Source organism: Saimiri boliviensis, chromosome 21, assembly GCF_048565385.1.
Source record: "Saimiri boliviensis isolate mSaiBol1 chromosome 21, mSaiBol1.pri, whole genome shotgun sequence".
Taxonomy (NCBI): domain Eukaryota; kingdom Metazoa; phylum Chordata; class Mammalia; order Primates; family Cebidae; genus Saimiri; species Saimiri boliviensis.
Genome location: NC_133469.1, coordinates 27,041,835 through 27,055,668, shown reverse-complemented (window position 1 = coordinate 27,055,668; position 13,834 = coordinate 27,041,835). Strand labels below are relative to the sequence as shown.

The following is a 13,834-nucleotide window of genomic DNA, read 5'->3' as shown; positions in this document are numbered from 1 at the left end:
GGCCCTCTGCAGTCAGCCATCCTTTCTGCCCAATCTGCTGCCAACGTGAGGAAGGAAAGCCTGTGCCAGCCGGCCCTGGAAGTCCTGGAGACATCCAGCCAAGAGTCCTCGCTGGAGAGCGAGACCGACGAGGACGACGACTACATGGACATTTGAGGGACCACTGCAGCCCTGGTGCCACGCCCCAGGGGACCAGCCAGGCCTGGAGTGCCACCCGGGCCTGCCCAGCCCACCTCCTCATGGCATCCTCCCCATACCCTGGTCAGGGCTGTCCACACCATGTGGGAGCCCAGAGGAGGAGGGGCCCACCTTAGCCATGGAAGGTGGATTGGTCGTCATCTGCACACCAGGTGGCACCCTTTTCTATGAAATGTTGACTTTGTAAATCTGCCCGCACCCAGCTGGCCATGTCCACACCCTTGACGCCAGGATGAGCCAGCTCTGCCTGTGTCACAGTGGAGGGTCCTTTAGGGCCAGGCTCACCACTCACCCTTTTTTTGGTTGCTTTTCTAATAAAGATGGAACCGTTGTCTTTGCCTCTTTGCTCACCTCTAGGGGACAGTCAGGCAGACTCTTGGGCGGGGTTGCTGTCCCCAGGGATTCTGGGCCTTTACTCCCATAGGCCATAGGTCAGGGCCCAGCCCCCACCTCTTTCTCCAGCATCTCAGGGACCAGCCAGGCAACCAAAGCAGCCGGCTGGGGGAGCCCAGTGGGGTAAGGAGAGTGCAGGCTGTGGCTGAGCCGGGCAGATGCCTCTAGTGAAGCTGGAGCCAGGCCTCAACGGGGCATTTGGTGCATCCCCAGAACTCACCTGGGTGCCTGTGGGTGGGAGGCTCTGTGATGGGAGGACAGGCACTGCTGGGGCTGCTGAGAACCTGGGAGGAGGGGGCTGTCAGGGAGGGAAAGTGGAGATGGGGCGGCAGAGAGGGCACTTGCTCCCATCACAATTGCCCTAACAGGACCTGCCATGGAATAGCTGTGGGGCTCAGTGCAAGATGCAAATATGGAGCCCCTTGTTCAAAAATGATTAAGGATTTTTTTTATTTTTATTTATTTTTATTTTTTTGAGACAGTCACACTCTGTCGCCCAGGCTGGAGTCCAGTGGCACAATCTCGGCTTACTGCAAACTCTGCCTCTCAAGTTCGAGCGATTCTCCAGCCTCAGCCTCCTGAGTAACTGAGGCCACAGGCACGTGCCACCACGCCCTGCTAATTTTCGTATTTTTTTTTTCTCTTAGCCCTACATTTCAAGACAGACTTCCACAATTTTCATATTTTTAATAGAGATGGAGTTTCACCATGTTGGTGAACTCCTGACCTCAAGTGATCTGCTCATCTTGGCCTTCCAAAGTGCTGAGATTACAGGCATGAGCCACCATGCCTGATCAAGAATGATTAAGGATTTTAAGACAGCCCCCACAGAGCATTAAACAAGCCCCTAGAGCTGGCCCTGACCCCGAAGGCTCCAGGACCATCTCAGGAATGCACAAGTTCCAGGGGCCCAAACCCACCCTTCACAACTTTTCCCCTCCCAGCACCGCCAGGGCCCTCCTGGCCCCTGGGACCTCCCGTGGAGCAGGCTCTCTGTCCAGGACGGAGTGGGGACTCTCCTCACTGCCCTGTTCCCCTCATAGACTGGACATGCCCACCACCCAGGAAGGAAGGAGTAAAGGGCTGAGCACTGCCCATTTGGAACCAGAGGCTTGGTGGCCCTGGATGGGTCTGGCTGAACCAACCTTTGGAGGGCTGAGGTGAGCAGGCTGCAGTTACTCAGCTAATGCCCCATCCCTGCATGGCCTGGGGTATGGAGGTTCCCAGACTGCACACCTAGCCCCTACTGCATTTCCATTGTCTCCGGACAACACGCGGCAAGGGTGCCCAGGCCAGAAACGAAAGCAGCAGCTCTCCCTCCTCCAGTTCCTGAGAACCATCTCAGCAGGCCTCCCAGCACACCCTTCCCCGGAGCCTCACCTACAGCAGGACTGACACCTGGGACCCTCCCCTGCACCCAGTGCTGTAGGGAGCACCCTCAGCCCTGGGCCTGGGATGACGCCCCTTGCCAGCCTGGGGCCGGGAGACAGGCCCTCCCTAGCTCAGCACCTGAGTGTCCACTCAGTGCAGAGGTGCCCTGAGCGCCCTTGTGGGTTAAGGGACTTCCTCCCCTCTGGAAACAGTCCCCGAGAAGCTGAAGGTCTTGGAGCCCTCTCACCAAATGTCTTTGGGAGGAGGGAAGACATCAACTGTGGGTGTGGCTTCCCTGGAACAGCTCTGTGTGGGGACTCAGGAGCCAAATCCCCCACTGCACACCTCCAACACCTTTAGTAAGGGCCACCTCTCTGGAGCTGCAGGTGACTGCCAACACCCTGCGGTTCCCAGCAGGCACCACCCAGGCAAGAGAGAATGGGGCGGGAAACAATGGGCTGGCCTGGCCCCAAGCACTGGGGCAGGTCACAGACAAGATGGCCTAAGCTCATGCCCTGGCTCTGACTCCCTGCAAGTTTGGCAAGAGTCCCTTTTGGACACCTTGAGAAGCTGCAGCTGGGAGAGGACCACCCGCCTGTCTGGACATCCAGCCCAGGTGGCAGGAGCCAAGTGACTAGTCCCAGGCGGCAGCCCTAACCGCCCCCATGGCTGCAGGGGCTCCCAGAAGCCACCAAGGGGCTGGCTTGGCCTTGCCGGTCCACATCTGAGCTTCAGTTTCCTCATCTGCTCAGGAAGGGAGGGGAACACTGATTAGATTATGCAAGCTCCATGAGTGGCAGGATTAGGTGTGGCTGGGAGAGCCAAGGCTCCCCAGGGTAGTGGCATCTCTGGGGCCCAGGGATGAGCCCTACCTCCCTTCTAAGTCCCCAGCTGGGCTCAGGTACTTCCCTCCCTCTCCCCTCCCTCCTTCCTGGACCCCTGCAGAGCTGCCTCAGCCCCAGGGCTCAGCCTGTGCCTGACCTAACAGCTTCTGCCTCCCCCAGAGGAGCCACTGGGACCACCTCCTTCCTGTAGGAAGATAAGGGCTAGAGATGAAGGTCAACGTCAGGGCCACAAAAGCTGAAATCCTGCCTGGAGCTAAAACAGCCCTGCCTTACCCACCCTGCGCATCCCATCCTCTGTTGCTGCCCCGCCCTGCACACCCTGCATGCAGGGCCGGGCTGGGACCCAGGGTCTGAGCTAGGGCCTCTGGACATCCGGCTCATCGCCTGCCAAAGGTCCTGCAGCTGGAGGCTCCGGCCTCCTCACCCTCCCACAGGGTCCCAGGGTCGAGGTTCGGCCCCCTGCACCATGTCCCAGGCCTTCGGGCCAGGAATGTGCTAACGGGGCAGGTTGGGCCCTGCTGGTCCACGAAGCCACCTGTGGACTTTGAGAGGGGACCGGGTGGGGAGGGGTGGGAAGGGGCGGGGCGGGGCGGTGCCGCAGAGCGCAGGGCGGGCGGGGCCAGGCCGGCGGGGAGTCAGCCTGGCCTCTAAGCCACTGCACTGCTGGCTGCAGACACAGATCATGAAGCCGGCCCTTCTGCCCTGGGCCCTGCTGCTGCTGGCGACAGTCCCCGGCCCGGGCCCTGGACCCACAGCAGGTATGCCCCCCAGCCCTTCTGTGACCCCGTCTGTCTGTCCATCTGGCTGCAGCCAGGCCTGGGCAGACGCCCCTCTGGGCTCAGCCTATGTCCATCTGTCAGACCATCTGTGACTGTGCTGGGGGTGGAGGGAAGAAATTCTGAAGGTCCACGGTGGAGGGACAGCCCATGGGGATGTGCAGCCTGGGCCGGGCCCACCCTAAACCCACTGGGAGCTAGGAGGAAGACAGGGGAGATCAGCAGAGCCCTCAGCCTGCATCCCCAGCCCTGACAGAGGGCGGGATCTTGGAGGGGGAGCCAGGATTGTGGGTCCTCATCGGGGTGGGGCTGAATCCGGGAAAGTCTAGGGAAAGCCCTAAACACCAGAACCAAGAGACTGGCCCCAGGCCACTCCCAGCCCCTCACCCATTTCCCATCCACCCTCCTGCCACTTATCTCACTTGCAAGCATCTCTCAGCCTTCGCCCCACACCCCTCTGCGCCACCACATCCTTGGCCAACAAATATTTACTGTTGCTCTTCAGTGCCAGACACTGCACTTAGTGAAGTGGGGCCAGCGGGGTGGCCCAGGCCCAGGCCCGGCCTTCAACTGGCCTCCTTTGATGGGAGACGGGGAAGGGCCCAGGAGGTGCGATTCCAGCCTGGGTGCATGCCCCCGCCCCAGTCCCTCCCTCCAACCTTCCTTCATGCCAGCTCCTGGAAACACGGCCCTGCTGCGGGACTCATGGCCTATAGGAGATACTTTGGGCCTGGTGCCCACAGCCCCTCACGGTGTGCACCCTTACTTCCCTTTCCCCATTGCTGGGACCCCTGCTTGAAATGTCCCCCCTCTCCCCAAAAAGGAGGGGAACACCCCTGGGCTTCCGCCCTGAGAGCAGCACTCCCCCTCTTTTTTTTTTGAGACTGTACTTCACTCTTGTTACCTAGGCTGGAGTGCAATGGCATGGTCTCGGCTCACTGCAGCCTCCACCTCCCGAGTTCAATTTCCTCTTCTCAGTGTGTTCTAGCCCGTCAGTCAGGGCAACAACCAGATGGTCCTTGCTAAGATTCACCCCATCCCCACTGGCCCTGTGGCTTTCTACTGTATTTATGTGGTGGCCCATGCAGTTCCTGGCCAGTGTTCTCCTGGGGATGCTGCTGTCTAATGGACTGTGGGAGGAACAGAGACAGGCCCTGGACATGAGGCAGCCAGTCCAGCACCCGCCAGGCCAGGCCCTCAGCATCCTCTCCTCCAGATGCCCAAGAGAGCTGCTCCATGCGCTGTGGCGCCCTGGAAGGACCATGTTCCTGCCACCCGACCTGCTCCGGCCTTGGCACGTGCTGCTTGGATTTCCGGGACTTCTGCCTGGAGATCGCACCCTACTCGGGCTCCATGATGGGCGGCAAGGACTTCGTGGTGCAGCACTTCAAGACGATCAGCCCCACAGATGGCAGCGTGATCTGCAGGTTCGAGGCCCTAGAGGCCAGCACCGAGCCCCAGACCCCATCCCCATGCATGCCGAGAGGGCTCAGAACCACTAGTTGGCTGAGTGGAGTCCCCAGGACCCAGGACAAGCAGGAGGGCACAGGGACAGCTGGCTAGCTGAGTTCCCCAGGGAGTTCGGACTGTGGAGAGGCTCAGCCTGCAATAGCTCTGCCCCTCCTACCACCGCCACGCCCACAGGTTTAAGGAGAGCATCCAGACCCTGGGCCACGTGGACTCCTCCGGGCAAGTGCACTGCGTGTCACCCCTGCTCTATGAGAGTGGCCGCATCCCCTTCACCGTCTCGCTGGACAACGGCCACTCCTTCCCTCGTGCAGGCACCTGGCTGGCTGGTGAGACTTCAGCCCCGGTCCCTGCCCGCAGCCTGCCCCCACGGGAACTTTCCCCAGTGCTAATCTATGCACATTGAGACTTGGCACCCGTGCCCTGCCGCTCTGGCTGAACCAGTCCCTTTCGAGGCCTGCCTGTGAGAGTTCCTTCAGCCCCTTCCCACTCCCTGGCATCCAGACAGCGGTCCCAGCCCAGAGCAAGTGAGAGCTGTGAGGGTCCTCCAGAGAGGTGAGCCAGGGCTTACTCAATCAGCTCCACCAGGCCAGGGCAGGAGAGAAGCTGGGTGGAGGTTAGAGGCGTGGGCAGCGGAGGGAGGGGAGACCATCGCCCAGCTGCTGCCATTCATTGGCCCTGGAGGCTTCCACAGCCCTTGAAGCCTTCGGGCCTCCTCCCTGCACCCACTGGGCCCCAGACCCTCACTCCCCCTCACCTCCCCTCCCCAGTGCACCCCAACAAAGTGTCGATGATGGAGAAGAGCACATTGGTGAACGAGACACGTTGGCAATACTACGGCACCGCCGACACCTGGGGCAACCTCAGCCTGACCTGGCACGTGGAGGCGCTGCCCACACAGACTGTCACCATCGAGCTGTGGGGCTACGAGGAGATCGGTGAGGCCAGCTGAGGGCTGGGTGCATCAGCTGAGGGCTGGGGTGGCATCCAGAGCGCTGGGCTCCCAGAGATGGGAGAAAGGGAGTCCCAGCTGTGTGGGGGAAGGAGCGGAGTTTCCAAGTGGGGCTGAGGAGGGAAGGGAATTCCAGGCAGAGACGGGGGATTCGGATCAAGGGGCATGCAGTGCAGGGTTGTGAGGCAGGTGGGAGGGGCAGCTGTGTGGGGCCTGGATCCTGGGGAGGAGATTCCTGCGGAACGCTGGCACAGCTGGCATAGCCCCTGGGCTCAGCTTCTTGCAGGGACAGAGATCCTGGAGAGTGGTGGGAGGTGGTGACGACCCACCCCAGGGTCTCTGCTAGAACAGCCCCTCCTAAGGGGACCGCCTGGCGGGCTATCCACCCCTCCATCAGGCTGCCATAGGTGCCAAGGCTAACCAGACCTCCTCTCCCTCAGGAATGCCCTACTCACAGGAGTGGACCGCAAAGTGGTCGTACCTATACCCCCTGGCCACACACATCCCCAACTCTGGCTCTTTCACCTTCACCCCAAAACCTGCCCCTCCCAGCTACCAGAAATGGCAAGTGGGTGCACTTCGGATCATGGACAGCAAAAATTACGCAGGGCAGAAGTAAGAAGGGGTGCAGGTGATGGGTGGAGGGCCCGTCTGCCTTTGCCCATCACACTTGCCTGGGCAGCCCAGGCCAGGGTGGGGCAGTGGGGTGACCATGAGGCCGTGTGGCCTCGCCCCAGCTCCAGCATCATTGCCTCCACAGGGACGTGCAGGCACTCTGGACCAACGACCACGCGCTGGCCTGGCACCTGAGCGACGACTTCCGAGAGGACCCTGTGGCCTGGGCCCGCACTCAGTGCCAGGCCTGGGAGGAGCTGGAGGAGCAGCTACCCAACTTCCTGGAAGAGCTGCCCGCCTGCCCCTGCACCCTAGCCCAGGCCCGGGCTGACTCTGGCCGCTTCTTTGTGAGCCTCCCATCAGGGCCCAGGAGAAGGGGCGAGGGAGTAGCCTCCCCACTGAGGACAGCACCAGGGGCGGCAGACAGAGTTGCCCTGGAGGGTGGGGCTGGGGTCTCAGGGTCCCTGCAGGGTTGGCCTCAGGGAGGGGATGACAGAACTCGAGGCCACTGAGTGACAGCCACCTGCTGCTCTGCAGACGGACTACGGCTGTGACATGGAGCAGGGCAGTGTGTGCACCTACCACCCCGAGGCCGTGCACTGTGTGCGCTCTGTGCAGGCCAGGTGAGCCCCCGGGCCGAGGCCGGGGTGGGGCTAGGGGGCAGGGTGGGCTCCCAACCTCGGCCTGGCCCTGACCCCCTGGCTCCCCCAGCCCCCGGTACGGCTCCGGCCAGCAGTGCTGCTACTCAGGGGACGGGACACAGCTCCTGACGGCCGACTCCAGCAGCGGCAGCACCCCTGACCGCGGCCACGACTGGGGCGCGCCCCCGTTCCGCACGCCACCCCGCGTGCCTGGCATGTCCCACTGGCTCTACGATGTCCTCAGCTTCTATTACTGCTGCCTCTGGGCACCCGACTGCCCCCGCTACATGCAACGTCGGCCCTCCAACGACTGCCGAGACTACCGGCCCCCAAGCCTGGGTGGGTGCCATCCTGTGCCCCAGACTCGGGGGAAGATAGGGCTGGGCTGGGGTGTACCCCACCTGACCCTCCACTCCCACCCCAGCCTCCGCCTTCGGAGACCCACACTTTGTGACCTTTGACGGCACCAACTTCACATTCAATGGGCGCGGAGAGTACGTGCTGCTGGAGGCGGCGCTGACCGACCTGAAAGTGCAGGCGCGGGCCCAGCCCGGGACGACGTCCAATGGTGAGGCCGGGGCTGGGGCGGACGCTCTGGGTGGCCCGGGGTAGATCCAGGATAGGAGGCTGGAGCCAAGGGGGTCCCATTCTGCTCCCACCACCACAGGCACACAGACCCGAGGCACGGGGCTGACCGCAGTGGCCGTCCAGGAGGGCAACTCAGACGTGGTGGAGGTGAGGCTGGCCAACAGGACAGGAGGTCTGGAGGTGCTGCTGAACCAGGGGGTGCTGAGCTTCGCCGAGCAGAGCTGGATGGACCTGAAGGGTGAGTAGTCCAGCCACTCGAGGCTTCGGGGTGCCCTCACCTCCCCGCTATTCCTTCGGGGAGGCTGAGGGGAAGCCCTGGGCCTTCATGCCTCTCCCAGCCCTGGCTAGAGGCCAGGGTGGCGTCCAGGACTCAGATGCCAAGACAGAGGCCACTCTGGGCTCAGAGGGGTCCGGCATGGCACAGCACAGCTGGGTAGGTGCATCCATCTCCCTGCCAACAAGCTGTCCTAGGCCAGAAATAGCTGAGGCCCGGCCAGAGGTACAACCTCAGGCCTTCACACCCACTGAGATGCCCACATCGTACCCATGGGGCCTGGTCGAAAGCCGAGAGGCCGGGACGTGGGCCATGTCCTCCCTCCGGAGGAGCCTGGGAGCCGTCTGGAGGGAACTCACCCTGGTAACGTTCACCGCTGGCCTGCACAGAGCCACTCCTGTGCTCCTGTTACTCCCTCGGTCCTCAAAAGCCACCGAAAGGCCAGCAGCCCTGCGCCGTGAAGGACGCGCTTGTAAGCGGTTGCTCCAGCATCCGAACCCCCTGCCTCGGGGAACTGAATGAATGAAATGATTCCTGGTTGGGATTGGTGGGGACCTGTCAGCAATGAGGGTGCAAGGACCCTTGGGACTTGCCCAGGCAGGTGTGGCTGCTGCAGCCAAGGCTGGAGGGACCCACACGTGCATCCTCAACACGGGGGGTTCACCGCAGGGGCTGCACCTCAGGTGCCTTTGGGGGTTCCACCACCGGTGTGGTGGAGGGTCACAGTCAGCAGAATTGGCCTTGGGGACGCCCCTCCTTCCCCTGCAAGTGCCTTCACCCCACAGCCCATAGGTGCCGATCATCCTGTCCTGGGGCTTTGGGAGGGCAGGACACAGGGCCCACAGCGGGTGACCCTGACACATCCCCCTGTGCTCAGGAATGTTCCTGTCGGTGGCTGCCGGGGACAGGGTCTCCATCATGCTGGCATCAGGGGCCGGCCTGGAGGTCAGCCTGCCGGGCCCGTTCCTGAGTGTGTCTGTCCTGCTGCCCGAGAAGTTCCGAACCCACACCCACGGCCTCCTCGGGACACTGAATGGTGACCCCACCGATGACTTTACCCTGCGCAACGGGCATGTCCTGCCCCCAGGCACCAGTCCCCGGGAGCTGTTTCTGTTTGGGGCTGACTGTGAGTGAGAGTGGGCAGAGAGGGCAGGGGACTGGGGGATGCACAGCACAGCCAGCGTTTGGGGACCAACGGGAGCCACGCCCAGCCACGCCCAGCCACGCCCCACTCGTGTATCTTCCAGGGGCCGTGCACAACGCGTCCTCCCTGCTCACCTACGACTCCTGGTTCCTGGTGCACAACTTCCTGTACCGGGCCAAGCACGACCCCACCTTCGAGCCCCTCTTCCCCGGTGAGACCACCCTCAACCCCAGCCAGGCACAAGAGGCAGCCAGACTATGTGGGGACGATCATTTTTGCAACTTCGACGTGGCAGCCACTGGAAGCCTGAGCACGGGCAATGCTACGCGGGTGGCCTACCAGCTGCACCAGCGTCGCATGCAGAGCCTGCAGCCAGGTAAGGGCGGGCGGGTGTGGTGGTCACCTTGCCTTGGGATGGGACCCCCAGGGTAGCCAGATGCATGGATGCATGGCAGTTCAGACCTGTGGTCTGCACTTTCTGCCCCTGTCCCAGTGGTGTCCTGTGGCTGGCTGGCTCCACCTCCCAATGGAAAAAAGGACAGTAACAGGTACCTGGCGGGTTCCACCATCTACTTCCACTGTGACGACGGCTACAGCCTGGCTGGGGCGGAGACCAGCACCTGTCAGGCTGATGGCACCTGGTCCTCGCCCACCCCGAAGTGCCAGCCAGGTGAGGACACCCTGCCCACACACCTGCCTGCACCTGTCCCCACTCACCACCCGAAGGCCCCCTCGATGACACTGGCTCCCTCACCAGGACGCAGCTACGCTGTGCTGTTGGGCATCATCTTTGGGGGCCTCGCAGTGGTGGCCACGGTCACACTCATCTATGTGCTGCTGCGCCGCAGGAAGGGCAACATGTGAGACCCCCCAGCCCCTCTCCCAAGATCTCGGGGCGCCACTGGGACCGCCAAGCCTACTTCTAACTGCGTCTCTGTTGCAGACACGTCTGGGGCACACAGGCCTGATGGGAGCAGCTCGGCCATGAGCACCAGGCCAAGACCTCTGAGAACAGGCACCCCAGTCCTGCGACTTCCACATCCCCAGGACCAGACACCTGGGACCCGGATGCCTGACACCTGGGCCTTTAACTCCCTACTCTGTCATCTCAGACCCCAGGCCGGAGGCCCAGTGTTTCAACACCCAAGCCCCGTGCCAGCAGCGCTGTGTGCTGCTCCCCAAATACTCACGGCTCTAATTCCCCAGACCTGAAACTTCATATCCTGGGATTCTCATAGCTGTGTCCCCATCCCTGACATGCCCACACCTGAGCCTCAGATTCCCAGAGCCTGGCGCCGGTGCCGCGACCCCTGATCTGCAGAGGCCTGCTGCCCCCTGCCCTGTGAGGGCACCAATGCAGTGCTGCCTTGGCTCCTGGACTCCTGGGCCCAGCCTGGGACCCCAGATGGGGTGAGGAGAGGCCCCAAAACCCCAGAGCAGACAGCGATACCCCCAGCGACAGAGACCTCCCTCGGCACTCCGGGCTTGCCATTTTGAACTCTTCTGGAAGGTCACTCAGGAACACCCTCCCTGCCTGCGCCAGGAGAAAACAAGCGCCTTATTTCCTTCCCTGGTGTCTTGGTGTTTATGCTGCGCCCGGGTTCCAGAGAGTTCTGTGACCGAGAGGTCACCACCAGCCGCATCCAGAGTGAGGCAGGTCTAAGCCCCGCCTGCTTCCTCCACGCCCAGGTGCTGGGGTGCTGCCTCCCCAGGCCCTCTCTCCATGTGTGCAGTGGGACGGAGGACTGTGATCGCCTCGTGGGGTGGGAAAGCCACCAACACAGCGCAGGTGTTCAGGAGGTGGAGAGGGGCAGCCCAGCCCACCGCCCACCGTCCCCAGCATGGGAGCCATCCCCTCACCACGCCCTGCAGCCTTGGCTCCTTGGATGCAGTCACTGGCAGGGTCATGCCAAGTCCTCAGGAGGCCGGCGCCCACGCTCCTTAGCCCAGGAATGTCCAGAATCTGGCCACAGAGCCCAGGCCTCAGGCCACCGTGGCCCACCTGAACAGCACGCAGGGCAGCATTGGTCAGATTTGCCCCTTAGATCTCAGAGAAAGTGCTGCAGAGGGTGAGGCTGGAGGTTGGGAGCCTGGAGAACAGTGGGTGGGGAGCTGAGCGGAGCAGCCTCAGCGTGGCCTGCTGCGAGTGGCCACATGGGGGCAGCAGAGGGTAGGAACAGGAGCCTGGGTGGCGGGGGAGGTTTGCCGGGGGGGCCGTCAGCCCTGCCTTGCAGGTGGGTCAGCAGGCTTGGTCACAACCGTAGCCAAGGTCTCGCACAGCCCACCCCTCACCTGGGTCGTCCCTCCATCTCAGGAGTGTTGAAGAGGTTACACGGGGCATGCAGCAGATGCTGACCATGGGGTGGGAGTCCAGGCTTCCCGCCTGCTCAGCCTTGCCCTTGGAGAATGGGAGAGCTGGGGGGCAGAGGTGGGTCTCATCTGGAGGCCTTCCTGGAGGAGGTGAATATGCATGATGAGGAACAGAGCTGAGAGGGTTGCAGGGCAGGGGTGGAGGGAGGCTAGCCGAGGGGAGTCTGGCTTCCTCTCTTTCTAGACCTCGCTCCATTGCTTCCCCATTCCCCTGGGCTTGCACCTTCGGGCATGGTGGGCTGAGGGCCAGCTCCTTGGCCAGCTGGGCAGGTACTTTCCTCCCTACAGATGAGGTAAGGCAGGTTCCCCTCCCACTGCCTGAGTCCCCAGCGCACCCCTGTGCCATGCCAGGCCTGGGCTGGCCACTTGTCAGTGGGTGAGGTCAGTCTCCTGGTCAAGGCCTGGATATGAGGAAGCAGGCACAGGCTTACAGGGGGCCCGAAAGGGGCAGGGGCAGCTTGGCAGCTCACCAGGTCCACCAGAGGGCGTCCCAGACAAGGGCAGCCCCCAAACTGAGGTTAAGAAACAGGTTAGCCGGGCGCGGTGGCTCAAGCCTGTCATCCCAGCACTTTGGGAGGCCGAGGCGGGTGGATCACGAGGTCGAGAGATCGAGACCATCCTGGTCAACGTGGTGAAACCCCGTCTCCACTAAAAATACAAAAATTAGCTGGGCATGGTGGCGCACGCCTGTAATCCCAGCTACTCAGGAGGCTGAGGCTGGAGAATTGCCTGAACCCAGGAGGCGGAGGTTGCGGTGAGCCGAGAGCGCGCCATTGCACTCCAGCCTGGGTAACAAGAGCGAAACTCCGTCTCAAAAAAAAAAAAAAAAGAAAAGAAACAGGTTGACAGGTTGGATTCTTAGAGCGCTGAGTGGTTGGAAAGCGTGTTTCGGGTGAGGAACAGTCTAGGAAAAGGCTCAGAGGAAGAGAAGGGCAGTCGTGTCTGTGGAATGGCAGGGGTGGTACTGGCCACAGCGGGCACTCAGCCACCCTGGAGCTTGTAGAAGGAACCAGCTTGGTGGGGTCAGGGGGAGTCCCTTGCTCCCTAGCCATGCCTGTACTCCCCAGCCTAGGCCTCCCCTGCCAGGCCAAGGCATTTAGGCTTCATCCTAAGAGCAAAGCATGGCATGCCTCGGGCTCTTCAACCCCGCCAATCGCCTTCCAGATGGGCCCTCGGTCTGCCCCCATCGGGAGAAAGGGTGCCCTGTCTGCGGCCCCAGTCCCAGACATCAGACATTCCCAGTGCCAGGGGCAGGCCAGGCTGGGAAGCCCCACCACCTGCCAGGGGTTTTTCCTGGGCCCCAAAAGAGACAGAGGCAGAGCCCGTGCAAAGGCGGAAGGCCTGGGGCGGGTGCAGACTCCCTGGAGACATCAAAGGCGGGGACTTCCGCCTCAGGGACTTGCAGGGTGGGCAACCACGGGAGCTTTCGGGTGGCCCACGATGGGGTTGAAGTGAGTATCAGAGTCACTCAATGGCCTATGCCATTGTGGTGGTACCAGGCAGATTGGGGCTGACGGTAATCCAGGGCTTTGGAAACAGGTGATGAGAGACAGCTGGGGAGTCAAACGGGAGCCCATGAGGTGCCTGCAGGATCCCAGCACCCGCCCTGGGCAGAGGGCAAAGGGAGGAAGGGGTGTGCTGTGGGAGCCAGGCCCAGGTCCCAATGGGAGCGGGCATCACAAAGGCCTATGAGCCGAGGGGAGTCACAGAGGTGACAGCCCAGCTGCAGGCCCCCCACTGGCTAGAGCAGGAAAGCCCCATTTCTCTGTCCCCCTGCCCTCCAGCCTCCTGTCGGCGAGCACAGTGGCGGCGGTGGACCTGGTGCCAGGGAGGACTCTGACTCAGAACAGTACAGACACAGTTGGGGAGTGAGGACCCGCCCCCTGCCCCACCCCCGCCAAGCTGGTTCCTTCTGCAAGCCCCAGGGTGGCTGAGTGCCCACTGTGGGCCAGACCTCTGCTAGGCCTATCAAGACAACCCTGTCCTCAGGGTCCAATGCTGCCAATGGGGAGCAAGGGACCAGTGCGGTACATTGCAGGAGAGGGAAGTCAGGGGGCGTCCAGGAGGAGTCCGGCTTCCCACAGGCAGCCCTCCAGACTTTCACCAGCTCCCTTTGTTGCAAGGATGGAAGAAGGACTGACTTTGGAAGCCATGCCAACCAAGTCCCTGCCAACCTGATCACCCACCCACCACTGTTCCA

At 62.4% G+C, this 13,834-nt stretch overlaps 2 protein-coding genes across 5 annotated transcripts in view; both read left to right on the top strand.

The window, feature by feature from the left end:
- The window catches only part of CABIN1 (calcineurin binding protein 1), a 159,375-nt gene extending 158,846 nt beyond the window's left edge, over positions 1 to 529 (top strand). For all 3 annotated transcript variants that reach the window (XM_010349227.3, XM_010349226.3, XM_003938572.4), the window contains one exon: positions 13 to 529. In XM_010349227.3, the coding sequence (XP_010347529.2) occupies positions 13 to 156 (144 nt within the window). In that variant the 3' untranslated portion in view covers positions 157 to 529. The remainder of the gene's footprint in view (positions 1 to 12) is intronic.
- A 2,895-nt stretch (positions 530 to 3,424) lies between these two features.
- On the top strand, positions 3,425 to 10,833 carry SUSD2 (sushi domain containing 2). Of its 2 annotated transcripts, XM_003938527.4 has the most exons (15): positions 3,426 to 3,565; positions 4,800 to 5,010; positions 5,228 to 5,379; positions 5,821 to 5,988; positions 6,443 to 6,617; positions 6,763 to 6,964; positions 7,155 to 7,240; positions 7,329 to 7,597; positions 7,683 to 7,826; positions 7,926 to 8,084; positions 8,998 to 9,246; positions 9,368 to 9,640; positions 9,758 to 9,934; positions 10,022 to 10,124; positions 10,208 to 10,315. In XM_003938527.4, exons 1-15 carry the CDS (start codon positions 3,490 to 3,492, stop codon positions 10,230 to 10,232), a joined length of 2,469 nt encoding a protein of 822 aa, XP_003938576.2. In that variant the 5' UTR covers positions 3,426 to 3,489; the 3' UTR covers positions 10,233 to 10,315. The 2 variants fall into 2 exon arrangements, with proteins under 2 accessions (XP_074246971.1, XP_003938576.2); XM_074390870.1 differs by lacking the exon at positions 10,022 to 10,124 and having other exon boundaries at positions 3,425 to 3,565; positions 10,208 to 10,833.
- The last annotated feature ends 3,001 nt before the right edge of the window (positions 10,834 to 13,834 follow it).